This window comes from Gopherus flavomarginatus, chromosome 10 (genome assembly GCF_025201925.1).
Source record: "Gopherus flavomarginatus isolate rGopFla2 chromosome 10, rGopFla2.mat.asm, whole genome shotgun sequence".
Classification (NCBI taxonomy): domain Eukaryota; kingdom Metazoa; phylum Chordata; order Testudines; family Testudinidae; genus Gopherus; species Gopherus flavomarginatus.
This window is the reverse complement of record NC_066626.1, coordinates 63,917,022-63,932,523: the sequence shown is the minus strand read 5'-3', so window position 1 is coordinate 63,932,523 and position 15,502 is coordinate 63,917,022. Positions and strand designations below refer to the sequence as shown.

The window sequence follows — 15,502 nt, the reverse complement described above, 5'->3', positions numbered from 1 at the left end:
CACAGCAGAGCTGCACCGTTCGTGATCACGGTCCCACAGACGCTCCAGGTCCCGTCGGCACACCCGACACCACTTGCAGTCCCGGTGCTGTTCTCCTCCTCGATACTGGTCGCACTCGCTGCACCGGTCGGTATCCCGTTCGCCGACCCGCTACTATCGGCACCATTCCGACTCCCGGCACCGCGACAGGTACCGTGACTCCCGTAGCCTCTCCCAACCTCAAGCCTCGAGATCGCGGTCGACCTCCCGGCACCGCTCTGGTTGCGGGTCTGGATCTCATTCCAGGTACCGGTACGCCTCCCGGTACCGGTCCCCGGTGCCGGGTTGGGCAAGGTCCGATAGAGTCAGAGACTCTGCCGATGGTTTTTTTTTTTTTTTTTTTTTTAGTACCTCCATGGCCATCCAGGCACGCATCTGTGTCATCCCACGTGGGGAGATCTTATGCTCAGGACCACGATTCTGATGTGCCCACCAACAACCTGAGAGCCCATCAGGGCCTCCTAAGGAGGGTACCACGCCATATGGACCTCCAGGTGGAGGAGGTCCCGGAGGTAGAGGACCTGGTATGGTGCCCTCTAAGGGGTACGACTACTTGTCTGTCCGTCCTCTCTGCTCACTAGTCGTTCAGTCTGTTAAGGAGAGGGAATGGCATGGCCAGCAGGCGCCAGCCCCGAAATCGAAGGAGGATAGGCGAATGAACCTACTTGGCCGCCAGGTGTACTCTGCAGAGGCCTTACAGCTCTGGGTGGAAAAGCAGCAAGCCTTGCTTAGCCGCTATAATTATAACACCTGGGTGTCGGTAGTTTAGTTTATGGAATTTCTCCCTCAAAACTCCCGCCAAGAGTTTGCTGCCGTCTTGGAGGAAGGGAAAAAGGTGCCCAGAGCGTCCCTCCAGGCCTCGTTGGACGCAGCAGACTCAGCAGCCAGGACTCTGGCCTCGGGTGTTGCTATGAGGCACATCTCATGGCTTCAGGTTTCAAACCTCCGGCCGGAGCTGCAGTATGCCATTCAGGACTTACCATTTGATGGTAAAGGCCTCTTCGCGGCAAAGACAGCCCCAGGCTGCAAAGCCTGAAGGACAACAGGATCCTAATGCGCTCTCTCAGCATGCATACGCCAGCGACCAAACGCAGGCCTTTCTGTCCCCAGCCACACCGCCGTACTCTGTGCCTAGCCAGAGACAGGATTTTGGCAGACGGCGAGGCCGAGATGGTCGCAGACAAATGTCAAGACCCCTAGAGGGCCAAGGTCAAGGTCCCTTGCAATCACCACCGGGACCAAAGACGAACCTTCCAAGGTGCGCCTGAGGGCGGTGTACCAGTCACAGGCCGGGATCCCACTCCTCCTTTCTCCTGGCGTGGCCCCAGTTAATTTCAGATCGCTGGGTCCTGCGCACGGTGGAGCATGGGTACCACCTCCAATTTGTTCCAACCCTGTCCCCCTTCAGGGACCCCTCTCACGAGCAATTCCTCTTACAAGAGGTGCAGACGCCGATGGAAGAAAGGGGCAAGGGTTTTTACCCCCGTTATGCCCTAGTCCCCCACTCAAACGGAGGTCTCAGACCTTCCTAGGCCTGCAAGGATTCAACCAGTCTATGATAAGGTTGAAGTTCCGCATGGTATCCCTGGGAACCATTATCCCATCCTTGCATCCTGGAGACTGCTATGTCGCCCTCGATATGAAGGACACATACTTTCACATAGCCATCTTCCCTCCGCACAGGAGATACCTCCGCTTTCTAGCCAACCGTCAGTACTTCTGGTTTACAGTCCTGCTGTTTAGGCCTTTCTACAGCCCCACGGGTATTGTCCAAGTGTATGGCCATAGTCGCCGCCTACCTTCACCGATGTCGGATATGCGTTTTTCCATATCTGGACGAGTCGCTTATCCGAGGAGACTCCGAGACACAAATCACTCAGCACGTGGGCATCGTCACAGACCTATTCACACGTCTAGGCCTGATGATTACTATAGAGCAATCCACTCTGGTTCCCACGCAGAGGTTGGACTTCCTAGGAGCTATCCTGGTCTCCGACCTAGCCAGAGCCTGCTTACCACAGCCGCGGTTTCAGGCGATGGCAACAATCATGCGAGGTCTGCAGACTTTCCCAACGACCTCGGCTCGCACTTGTCTCAGTCTCCTGAGTCCATGGCTGCCCGCAAGTTTGTAACCAAACACGCCAAGCTCCGCCTCCATCTTCTCTAAGTCTGGCTCACCTCGGCGTACCGCCCAGACAGGGACCCAATGGTCATGGTAGTCACCGTTCCCTCGAGCACCTTAGGCTCCCTAGAATGGTGGCTAACTCCCTCCCTGGTGTGGGCAGGGATGCGGTTCCATCCTCCCCAGCCCTCACTGCTCCTGACGACAGACACGTCATCTCTCTGCTCGGGTGCTCACCTTGGTCACCTTCGAGCTTAAGGCCTTTTGGTCTTCTCGGGAGCTGGCATTCCACATCAATGCCCAAAAATGAGAGCAGTCCGCCTGGCGTGCCAGGGGTTCCAGCAGCAGCTGCGAGGCCGTGGTGTCTCAGTGTTTACAGCCAACACAATGGCCATGTGCTACACATGGTCCTCCCCCCCTTTTTGTCAGGAGGCCATCCATCTCTGGGTCTGTTGCATGGCCCACTCGATGAATCTGGTAGCGTCCTTTCTCCCAGGCGTTCAGAACACCCTGGCGCTTTGACTCAGCAGGTCTTTCCTGTCTCACGAATGGTCGCTCTGCCCCATGTGATGCATTCTGTTTTCCAGAAGTGGAGACTTTTCCTCACATAGACCTGTTCGCTCACCGCGAGAGCAGAAAATGCCGGATGTTCTGCTCCTTCCAAGATCTCTCCTCGGGATCGATCTCGGACGCATTCCTGATACCGTGGAAGGGCCAACTCCTTTATGCCTTCCCACTGTTCCCGCTGGTTCATTAGGTCCTGCCCAAACTCCGCAGGGGCAGAGCGCGCATCATCATGATTACTCCAGTGTGGTCCAGGCAGCACTGATACAGTTGCTCGACCTGTCAATAACCAACCCAATTACCCTGCCACTCCACCCAGACCTCATCACTCAGGGCCACGGCAGGCTTCATCGCCCGGACCTGCAGTCTCTTCACCTCACGGTGTGGCTGCTGCGTGACTAAACCGGGGTGGCAGGAAACCTTCCACCTGGTCAACGTACTTGGCCGAGTGGAAGCGTTTCTTCTACAGGAGCGAAACGCTCGATCTTACTCCTACTGAGGTCTCGATCCCCTCTATTTGGCCTACCTCTGGCCTTCATCAACAGGACCTAGCGGTGTCATCGCTGAGGGTACACTTGGCAGCCATCTCTACCTTCCACCCAGGCTAAGGTGGTCAGTCCGTGTTCTCACACTCTATGGGTTCGAGGTCCCTCAAGGGCTTGGAGGGCTTACACCCTCAAGTACACCGCCCAGCCCCAACCTGGGACCTCAACCTAGTTTTAACCAGACTTATGTCTCCCCCATTCGAGCCGTTAGCGACCTGCTCTCTGCTATACCTGTCTTGGACGACAGCTTTCCTCGTAGCCGTTACATCGGCCAGACGAGTCTCCGAGCTCAGAGCTCTTACGGTGGTTCCGCCGTACATTAGGTTTCACAAAGACAAGGTGCAGTTACGACCACACCCGGCTTTCCTCCCTAAGGTGGTTTCGGCCTTTCATGTTGCCCACACTCAACGCAATGGGCGCAGCAATTGCACTCCCTGGACGTCTGTAGAGCGCTCGCATTTATATTGCGCGGACAGAACCATTTCATAAAATGCCCCAACTCTGTCACAGTAGCAGACCGAAGGGAAGGCTTACCTGTTTTCCTCTCAGAGGATCTCATCTTGGGTGATGGCGTACATCCGCACTTGTTATGATTTGGCTCATATTTCCCCAAGCCACATCATCGTGCATTCTACCAGGGCTCAGGCTTCATCTGCCGCCTTGCTGGCTCATGTACCTACCCATGGGATCTGTCGTGCAGCTCCATGGTCCTCGGTCTGCACCTTTGCTTCACATTATGCTCTGGTTCAACAGTCAAGAGATGCTGTAGCCTCTGGCTCAGCAGTTTTCATTCTGCCACATTTCACTCCGACCCCACCGCCTACGTAAGGCTTGGGAATCACGTAACTGGAATGGATATGAGCAGTCACTCGAAGAAGAAAAGACGGTTACTCACCTTTGTAACTGTTGTTCTTCGAGATGTGTTGCTCATATCCATTCCAAACCCACCCTCTTTCCCCTCTGTTGGAGTAGCCGGCAAGAAGGAACTGAAGGGCGGCTGGGTCGGCAGGGGTATATATCCGGCGCCATAGCGGCACCACTCCAGGGGGCGCCCAGCCGACCCACCGAGTGTTGCTAGGGTAAAAATCTTCCGACGAACGTGCACGCAGCGCGCACACACCTAACTGGAATGGATATGAGCAACACATCTCGAAGAACAACAGTTACAAAGGTGAGTAACCGTCTTTTTTGCCATGCCTGTATTGTTGGAACATGTGTAAGACCTGTGACATTCCAATATCCATTCCATCCACATCCAAGTGAGCTGACAGGAGGTCCCACCCATTACCAAGGTCACTTGTGGTACCTGACATCTAAGAGAGGCCTAAGCAGCAGGGGCCTCCCAAATGCTAACCTAGGGAAAAAGACTCCAGTAGTCTGGATCCATTCAGATACAACTCTGTCTGCCAGCTGGTAGACACACATAGCTAAGTACCAAGTGCTTCTGTTCAATTATAATAATTTGAATTGGGACAGGTGTCTGAATTTGTGGGCAGGCTACCTCAAGAACACCAAGAGGAACTAAAGACGATCGTGCCCAAAGGACAGCTGATATTTTACACTTCCTTACAGGCTGCACTGGGTGCATCTGACATAGCGGTGTGTACTGTGGACCTCCCTGGAATTCTATGAAGATTGGAGCTAAGGAGATCTTCTGAGATACCTCTGTAGCCAAACAGCAATTGAGGACCTACTCTTTGAAGGCAACAAACTTTTTAATTTAAAGACAGATAAGGCTTTCCATTCCTTAAATGATCTAGGGTGCCTCTGTTCCCTGAGCCATTATATTCCAGATGGAAGCCAGTATTACCAGATATTTTCTTCAAGCAGCATTCCTCTGCCAGCTCAAAGGATCTCACAACTGCCAAGAAAGAAGCAGAGGTTTCAGCAACAGCAGCTCTGCCTTTTCCTCTACTGCTGCCTGTTTGAAGAATGTTCCTATTTTTGAACTCTGCAGGACAGCTACATGGACTTCAGTCCACACATTCACAAGACACTACTCTTTTTTGTAAAGGTTTCTACATCAGATGCCTACATTGGTATGGCTATCCTGCGGTCATTGTTTAAGTAAAATTTCTACTATCCATTTCCAAGCAAACAGACAACTGCTTGTTAGTCACCAACAGTGAAATCCACATGGACAATTACTCAGAGAAGAAAGTTATTTACCTTTACCGTAACTGTGATTCTTTGAGATGTGTTGTCCAAATGGATTGCACATTCTGTCTTCCTTGCTTGCTATTACAGTGTCTTAGCCCTGTGGGACTCTGTATGGGCGAAGGCACTAAGGGACAGTTGTGCCCACACTCCCCTTATGTGACACGATACATCTAGGATGACAGGTATGGCCACAATGGGCACTGCTGGCCAAAAGTATCCAATCTCTTATGCATGTGGACAGCATGTATCCCATAATGACAGTTACTATGAGGTAAGTAACTGTCTTTCACTGCCCCAGGGATTCACCAACACATAAGTCTTTTTCATCCTGACGTTTTTGAGGAATTTGGCTCATCTCTCCATGAGGATTGTACATCCCCTATATTTTTTTCCTTTGTTTTCGTATCTGTATCTTACACTCACACATTCACCTGCACCTTTACCACTACTACTCTGCAGTCCGCACTCTTAAGGCTACCAGTTTATTTTCTGTCAAATAACAGGCTTGGGCTTTCTGTCTTGCCCTCCAAGCAAAATGGCATCATGTTTGCCTCTTAAGTCTGATGGGCATTGATGAGTGGAGTTGGATTTCTCCCCTTGGCTTGGTCCAGCTTCAGAGCCCTCCCCATTTAAAAAAAAAAAAAAAGAAAAGAAAAGGTAATACAGCAGCTCACAACAAAAAAATGAAATTTTGAGTATAGGAAACAACAAAAACCAGTCTGCCTGATAGCTTGCTTGAGTCACTGCTACTCACAAGCATGTGACACCGCTTTCCTTCACATAAAGAAGGTGATATTTTAACTAGGGCTGTCAAGCAATTACAAAAAATTATTGCAATTAATTGCACTGTTGTTTAAATAAATAGTATTTTATTATTGTTTATTTTGGATGTTTTCTACATTTTAGAATATATTGATTTCAATTACAACACAGGATACAAAGTGTACATTGCTCCCTTTATTTTTTTATTGCAAATATTTGCACTGTCAGCAAACAAAATAAATAGTATTTTTCAATTCACCTAATGCAAGCACTGTAGTGCAATCTCTTTATCATGAAAATTGAACTTCCAAATGTAGAATTATGTACAAAAAAACTGCATTCAAAAAACAAAACAATGTAAAACTTCAGAGCCTAAAAGTCCACTCAATCCTACTTCTTGTTCATCCGATCACTTAGATAAACAAGTTTGTTTATATTTGCAGGAGATAATGCTTCCTGCTTCTTGTTTACAGTGTCACCTGAAACTGAGAACAAGTGTCCTCATGGCACTGTTGTAGTCGGCATCGCAAGATATTTACATGCTAGATGTGCTAAAGATTCGTATGTCCCTTTTATGCTTCAACCATCATTCCAGGGGACATGTGTCCGTGCTGATGACGGGTTCTGCTCCATAATAATCCAGAGCAGCGCGGACCGATGCATGTTCATTTTCATTATCTGAGTCAGATGCCACCAGCAGAAGATTGATTTTCTTTTTTGGTGGTTCGAGTTCTGTAGTTTCTGCATCAGAGGGCTGCTCTTTTAAGATTCCTGACAGCACGCTCCACACCTCACCCTTCTCAGATTTTGAAAGGCACTTCAGATTCTTAAATCTTGGGTCAAGTGCTGTAGCTATCTTTAGAAGTCTCATGTTGGTACCACCTTTGCATTTTGTGAAATCTGCAGTGAAAGTATTCTTAAAATGAACAACATGTGATGGGTCATCATCCGAGACTGCTATAACATGAAATATTTGGCAGAATATAGGTAAAACAGAGCAGGGGACATACAATTCTTTCCCAAGGAGTTCAGTCACAAATTTAATTAACGCATTATTTTTTTTAACGAACATCATCAGCATGGAAGTATGTCCTCTGGAATGGTGGCCTAAACATGAAGGAGCATACGAATGCTTAGCATATCTGACACGTGAATACCTTGCAATGACAGCTACAAAAGCGCCATGCAATGCTTGTTCTCACTTTCTGGTGACATTGTAAATAAGAAGAGGGCAGCATTATCTCCTGTAAATGTAAACAAACTTGTTTGTTTTAGCAACTGGCTGAACAAGAAGTAAGACTGAGTGGACTTGTAGGCTCTGAAGTTTTACATTGTTTTGTTTTTGAGTGCAGTTATGAAACAAAAAAACTGCATTTGTAAGGTGCACTTTGACACAGATTGCACTACAGTACTTGCATGAGGTGAATTGAATACATTTTTTATCATTTTTACAGTGCAAATATTTGTATTGAAAAATAATATACACTTTGATTTCAATTACAACACAGAATTATATATATATATATATATATATATATATATATATATATATATATATATATATGAAAATGTAGAAAAAATCCAAAATATTTAATAAATTTAAATTTGGTATTCTGCTGTTTAACCCTGCGATTAATCACAATTAATTTTTTTTAATTAATTACAAGAGTTAACTGTGATTAAGTGACATCCCTAATTTTAACTGCTTTATACTATAAATGTAGCTTGATAACTTTACATATTCAATTAGTTGCATATTATTTTACTTAGGTCTCTGTTGCATAAATATTAAATGTGTTACAATTCTGATTTAAATACATCAGACTCCATAGGTTCATCCAAAATTGAATTGTTAGGATATGTAGCTAGATAATCAGATGGAGAATTTTCTAGGATGGGAAATATCTCTGGTAGGGTTATTATGGAATTAACATGTGTTTTAGTGTTTAACATTAGCTGTATTTTTAACAAACTCTTGTGTGATGTGAGTGGTCTGGAGGCAGAGGAGGAACTTTTTTGCAGAGAATAAGTCTTCACATGTTCTCAATCTTTAGGTTTCAGTGCCTCAAGGTTCCCAAGGAATGCCTCAGCAGACGTATCAGCAGCCTGTTATAATTCCCAGTCAGTCAAATCTGCCCACAACAGGAATACCGGTTTATTACAGTGTCATTCCATCAGGTCAGCAGAATAATTTAAGGTGAGTAGTTCAGTAATTTGATCTTCAGTAATCTGCTTATTACTTTCCAGTCCCCTAACAGAGTTTGCTTTAGGATATTAGTATTTTCAATATTAGTTCTTAGTGTGGCTTTGTGACCACTTCTTACAGCTAGGTAACAAAATTATATATTTTTATGTCACCTTTATTTCCTGTTGTTGATGGAAGGTAGATAGAACACTGTTCTCTTCAGTAATTGGGACTTGTGATTGAAAAATCAAAACAAAAAGATTCTCGGATTACTTCTTGAAGTAGCTTATTGTAACAGAATTTCTAGTCTGAGTATTTGCTGAATCGTTCAGGGTAGTGGTTTTCAATCAGGGGAATGCAGAGGTCTTCCATGGGGTACATCAACTCAACTAGATATTTGCCTTGTTTTACAATAGGCTACATAAAAAGCTCAAGTGAAGACAGTATAAACTAAAATTACATGCAGACAATTACTTGTTTATACTGCTCTATATGCTGAAATGTAAGTATAATATTTATATTTGTTGATTTATTTCATAATTATATGGTAAAAATGAGAAAGTAAACACATTTTTTGGTAATAGTGTGCTGTGACACTTTCATATTTTTATGTCTGACTTTGTAAGCAAGTGAATTTTAAGTGAGGTGAAAGTTGGGGGTACACAAGACAAATCAGACTACTGAAAAGGGGTACTGTAGTCTGGAAAGGTTGAGAGCCACTTGTTCGGGGAACGCTGTTTTTACGCCAAGCCCTAGGAAATGCATTAATTCCTTTTTGCCATGACATTTAAAACTTTAGAGAGACTTCTTTAGTCACTAGGTTTGTCACAGAAGTGACTTTGGGAAGAAACAGTAATACAGATTTGAGTCCTCAAAGTCAATGGCCCTCTCATGATTCCTCTGAATCCAGCTCTCTGGCCCTGAGAAGTCAGCGAGTAAGCTCCTCCGTTGAACTCCTGCCTTCAGCCTGCTCTGGCTGTCTGGCTTTCAGCCAGCATGTAACTCCCTGGCCTTCAGCTCAATCTTGCATTCCTTGCACAGCCAATGCTCCTTTTGAATCCAAAATAGAAGCTTGGGTATGCAAGGGATACAAGAACCTCTTAAATTTGTAAGCAACTTTAAGGCTCAATTCTGTGACTCTTTATCCGTGCTGCCAACTCATATAACTTTGTTGCAAGTCTCACAATATTTTTTTAAAGGGATCTCATGAATTTCTGACTTCAGCCTTCCATCTTTCAAATTTTAGTCCTTCTCTGATTCCCCCATTACTGTCAATGGGACTAAAGCTGCAGGGTACCCTCAGTGAAGATGGTGGCCCTTTTTCACCGTGTGGAGGCCTTGACAGGAGAATTTGAGGGTACCTAGAATCAGACTAAGGCAGGGTATTAAACAAAGTGAAAATGAATACAGAGAAAAGAGAGAGATCCACAATATCAGTCCTACATGGGCCTCTGTCCATCTATTTTACTTTTCTACTTTATAATAATTCACGCCAAAAGCTATCATCTTCATTTTTTCTGCATTCATCAGTCAGAAAATTATTTATGGCCAAAATGTTGATGGATTATGTCTTCCTGTCCTCTAAATTTATTCTCCTTTATATTTACTAAAGGACATTATAACCTTTGGACCCAGGAGCCTGAAAACTTTCCTGGAAGACCTGTTTGTTACACACACTTTTTTGTATTTGAGCTTTCTTGCTTGTAGATAAGTTTTGTGTCATAAACAGTTTCTAAAATTATTCTTATAGATTAGTAATATCTTTCAGAGCACAGGCATGAAAAGATTTAGACTGCTGTCCTCTTAAATCCTGGTCTACACACCGTTCTTCTACCGCTAAAACTGTTGGGGATATGGGGGAGCAGTGACTGTTTTTACAGAAATAATTATATAGTGTAACCCCTAGTGTAGAGACAGTTACACTGGTGTAAAGTTACCTTATTGGTAAAGTTTCTTCCCTTTCCTGGAAGGGAATACCAAAATAAAGTACCTTCATACTAGCATCACTTCATCACCACTAGGAACTTATGCTACTTTAAATATACCAGTATAGTCAAAGTGATACAACTTTCTAGTGTAGGCCTGGCCTAAGTCATGAGGTGTGAAGAGTCCTGAAATTTCTTTTTTAGTGTTTTCTATTTTCAGAAAAAAGCAGATAATGATTAAAAAAAAATAAAAGCATTATATTTTCTTTGGGGAGTTGATATAAAAATTCTATTTACCTGTATGTAGCATGTGTCGTCAGCTAGTTCAAAAGCAGTGGTTGAAATATATTTTTTTAATTCTCATTTATGTCACCATTGTATTGTTTACTGCAGTTCATCAGTAGGATATTTGCAGCCTCCAGGATCAGAGCCAATGCAGTTTCCTAGAACATCTTCCCCATGCAGCTCACAGCAGCTTCAAGGACAACAGTGTACAGGTATGGGAATATAACTTTTTAGTGGTTGGTGAAGTAAACAGAACTACATTTTCTGAATGACTAAGAAAAAGTTCTAGCTATTATTATGCTGTGTATTTTGATAAATGCGGCTTAAAGGGGAAATTTAGAATTAATCCATGTATTAGCTTTATAGATGTATTTTAAAACCAGCAGTTGATGTCACTGAGTTATACTGGGGATTTAGCCTGATTTCTCACTTTTGTTTGCCTCATGTTATGGAAAGCTTATAAATAGTTTTTCTCTAAAATGTAATGACATATTTCAGTATGCCATGCTTGTATATGTGGTTGAGAGTTGAGACAGTAGAAGATTGCAAACACAAACTAAATTATTAATGAAGAGATCATTTTTGAAAGACAAGGGAGTTTACTGAAATACTTCTCCCTTATTATTTATAACTTGCAATACATCATAGTAATTGAACATGTTACAGTTTGGAGCTTTTGTGGAACTTCTGCTCAAATTCACTTTCCTAAATCTTGTTGGTTCCTATGGTTTTATGTAGGCTAGGGTTCCACATATAATTTAAAAAGGAATAAAATTTAAATTACTGGTGGCTCCCCTTAGAAGAGTTATTCAAGAGAGATGATTGTATCTCCTTCCAGCTGGCCATATAGTCTAGAATTGGACATCGAAGTTTGAGATTTGATTTTGCACCTGATCCAGCAGAGGCTGGGTACATCGTGGAAGCAGTATACTTAGCCCCTGTGCTCAGGCAACAGATTCTGAACAGATTCAGTTGAACCAGAAACAACAGTGAAGAAGTCATGCTGAGGGAGAGGAGGAAAAATAGTAGGCATCCTTCAAGCTATGAGCAGGGGGACAGTAATTTGTTCAACTAGAGGTCACAAGAACTAACTCCTCCAGGATTTTTATATGGTAGGCTTAGTCACTGCTTTTACTTTCCTAGTTTATAACAACCATTCTGTCCAAAGAAGTATAATAAGTTATCAAATTGTTGTAATAGTTAGTCAAGTTATCAGCTGTCACTTTGTCTGTATGAAGTATACTCATTGTTTCCTTTATCCCCCACTGACCTTCTCTCCACTGATTTAATTATAAAATTTAAAAAATGAAACTTCAGACAAAATAATGGCTAATTTCAGTGGCTTTGTTCGGGGCAAGTTTCTCCAGATGAGAACATGATTTGGCAGAATCACCTGGGTAGCTTAAACCACATTTCTGAATAAAATGGTGTGTTTGTGCATGTACTGAAATAAATAATAAACCTGATATATTGTAATAATAGTAGCAAGCATATGGAGCTTTTCACATACAAAGTGTTTTACAAACGTTAGTTTGCATTGTTGTAGCCATGTTGGTCCCCAGGATATTAGCGAGACAAGTTGGGTGAGGTAATATCTTTTATTAGACCAACTTTTGTTGGTGAAAAAGATGGGCTTTTGATCTTATACAGAGCACTTTTTCAGGTCTGGGAAGGTACTCAGAGTGTCACAGCTGAATACAAGTTGGAACAGATTGTTTAGCATAAGTAGTTAACACATGTTGTAAGAGACCATTCAAGGTTAAGTGGCCAGTCATAGGACAAAAAATGGGGGCTAGTGGGTTGTAGATTGTTGTAATAAGTCATAAATCCAGTGTCTTTATTAAGTCCATGATTTTTATTTCCTAGTTAGAGGTATGATTTTAAGTTCTTGGCTCATCTTTTGAAGGTGTTGTGCAGATTTCCTTTTGAAGATGAGGACTGAGAGGTCATATGTAGGAGTGATCGTTTTGTGAAACATGTTCACTCCTGGGTAAGGCCCTACTTTAATTTGCAATGCTGCAGAAATTGTGGATCCCGCCATATTATGCTTTCACTGCAATTTTGACAGCAGGAGCCCCTGCTCTTAGCCCCAGGCATCCGACAGCGGGACCTCCACTGTCAGCTCCAGATGTCTGCTGTCAGCCCTGGGCTCCTGCTCTCAGCTCCAGGTGGCCAATAGCGGGTGCCCCTGCTGTCAGCCCCAGGCTCCCGCTCTGAGCCCTGGGCAGCCGACAGCAGAAAATCACAGAAAAGTAATAATGGACCTTATTACTGCAAATAATAACGTCCATTATTACTTTTCCACAATTTTCCATGGCTTGTCCGCAACTCAGCCACAATTTTTTTTTTTTTTACAATCATCCTGCGATTCAAGTAAGGCCTTACTCGTAGGTGATGTGGCTTTTTTTGTCTTTTATAATTTCTCTGGGTGATTGTCTGGTTTCACCTATTTAGTTGTTTGGGCATATAATACAGTGGATGAGGTACACCACATGTTGTGATAGGCATAGTGGGACCAATGAGTTTTCAAAGGTGTGTTATGGAAGTGTTTATGATCGCAGCAGTGGAGATGTGCCTTCAAGTTTTGCATCTCTTTTTTTCTGGCAGGGTCTGGTGCAGCTTTGAACTGGTGTGTCTCAGTCTGTAAAGAGTTTGCTTCTGATGATGAGCTTGGTGGGTACAAATATCAGAAGATGGAGTTCAGGAAAGATTTCTTTGAGGATGTGGTCACCATCGAGTATGGAGTTCTAATTGTTTGATGATACCCTATATGGTGTCCACTAAGGGTGACAACTAAGGGTGTGCTGTCAGAAAGGTTTTTTTCCCTGTATTGAAGCAGAGTATTTGGGGTAGATATGAGTGTCGTCTGTTGTTTTGTAGATACTTGAGGCAGGCAATGATGTTATCATTGTGAGTGATGTTGGTGTGTGGGAGTGAGGGGATTACATCCAGGATGGCGTTCTGAGGAAGATTGTTGATGTAGCAGATTTTCTGGAGGAAGTAGGTTTTGTCTTGGAGGAACCTGGTCCTCTGTGGTGATGAATCCTGATATTCCTTCAGTAAGAGTGTCCAGATGGGATGGGTCTACCTGGGTTCCCTACCTGGGTTCCCTTGTTTGCGTATCTTGGAAAGCAGGTAGATGATCCTTGGAGTGGGTTCATGGGGGATGAGGATGCAGAGTTTCTTTTCGAGGTGTTTGGGGAAGGATTAGATGATATTCTTGGGTGAATTGTGCTGTGGTGTCATCTTTGAGTTCTTTATAGTTGTGTCAGAGTTTTTGGTTGGTCTTGTTAACGTAGTCATAGCAATTGAGGGCTGTGATGGCACCACCTTTCCTGTTGGTTTGATCATTAACTGGTGGTTGGATTTCAAGGACTGTATAGCTCTCCTTTTAGCAGTGCAGAGATTGTGATATGTTTAAGGATTTCAGTTTTTTTTCCTGAAGCTGTCGATGTAATGATCAAGTGTGTAGTTTTCATCAGTTTTCGGGTGTCCAGTCAGATGATTCATTTTTCCTATGACTTGGTAGGGGCTGGTAGTTGAAGGTGCTGTCATGATTGTTGAAAAATAATTTGTTGAGGTAGAGATGGTGGAAGAAGTCTCTTCTAGTTCTTCACAAGTTAGTATTATATCAGGTTTTGTGATAGGTGCAGAAGTTCAGTCCCATGGAGAGTACAGATAATTCAGATCCAATTAGGAGCAGTCTTGATAAATTGATGTTGGAGTGTTGTATAGTATCCATGTGGTGGGTCCTGGTACCCCAGTGTTTCCCAAAGGTGTTCAGTGGGTTATGAAGTGCTGTAGAAGCTTTCACTACTTATTTTTGTGTTGGCTAGCTGTCATGGGGGTTTTTGATAATTGTTTTGGGTTAAAGTTTACAACTGATTGTTAACTTAATACAGCTTTGAAACTTTACTGTGCAGAAGAAAAATGCTGCTTTAAACCACCTTAATTTAAATGAAACAACACAGTTTTCTTAACTTATCAAATCTTGTTTTTTAAACGTTTGCTTTATTTGTTTAGTAGTTTATCTTTAACACAATACTGTATTGTAGTTTGGGGTGGGGTTTTTTTTGGTTCTGCTGCTGCCTAATTGGATACTTACCATTCCAAATGAGGTATGTGGTTGCTCAGTCAGCAACTCTGGTGTTTAGAACTCTGAGGATCTACTGCAGACAAGTTTAGAACTGAGATTATAAATATCAGTCCTATGAACAGACCAGTTGCTCACACTCCTCTCTTTGAGAGCCCTATGTTAGCAGATAATTTGTATACCTCTTTCTAATATTAAGATTACTATTGAGGGGTTAACTTGCAGGATGTTGGCAAGATGGCAGATTTCTTTTAGCAGTACACTATTTCAGTTCATCTGCAGTATATATTTTTTCTTGGTTTGAAGCTTGTTTATCTATGGTTCTTGAAGAGTGAGTCACTCCAGAATGCCTAAAAGTAAACCAGATGGTCTAACAATTCAATAAGGTGTTCTCCCACTCTGGCTAGTTAGTAATCCACCTTGACAGTTTTGGTGTAACACCATTGGGAGGCCTGGATCAGATCTATCAAAGTTTGAATTAAACAGTTGGTGTGAAGAATCTTGTAAAAAAGGGTAAAAAAAATATTTTTTGAGAGAGAAGAAAAGGGTGTAATTCAGGTAACAGTGCCCTTTAGAGACAGTAATCTAGTTTGGAGAGGATAGACAGTGTATTTTATGGTGTCTATAAAGGTGTGGAGGCAAGTGACTGAGTCTGTCTCTGGGAACAGATTATTTGGAGCACTTGAAGGGAATTCAGTCCAGTGTTAAGAGTCCATCTGGGTTTTACTCCTCATGCATCATAGCCAATAATAAAGGTTTTGCAGGCCAGATTATACCCACAGTGGCATCTGTGTAAACTCATCACCATCAATAGGCTTGTTT

At 43.4% G+C, this 15,502-nt stretch overlaps 1 protein-coding gene across 14 annotated transcripts in view; it reads left to right on the top strand.

Moving 5' to 3' along the window:
* Positions 1-15,502, top strand: part of R3HDM1 (R3H domain containing 1) — a 144,408-nt gene that overhangs the window by 119,899 nt on the left and 9,007 nt on the right. For all 14 annotated transcript variants that reach the window (XM_050915989.1, XM_050915996.1, XM_050915995.1 and 11 more), the window contains 2 exons: positions 8,247-8,389; positions 10,696-10,799. In XM_050915989.1, coding sequence (XP_050771946.1) covers positions 8,247-8,389; positions 10,696-10,799 — 247 coding nt within the window. The remainder of the gene's footprint in view (positions 1-8,246; positions 8,390-10,695; positions 10,800-15,502) is intronic.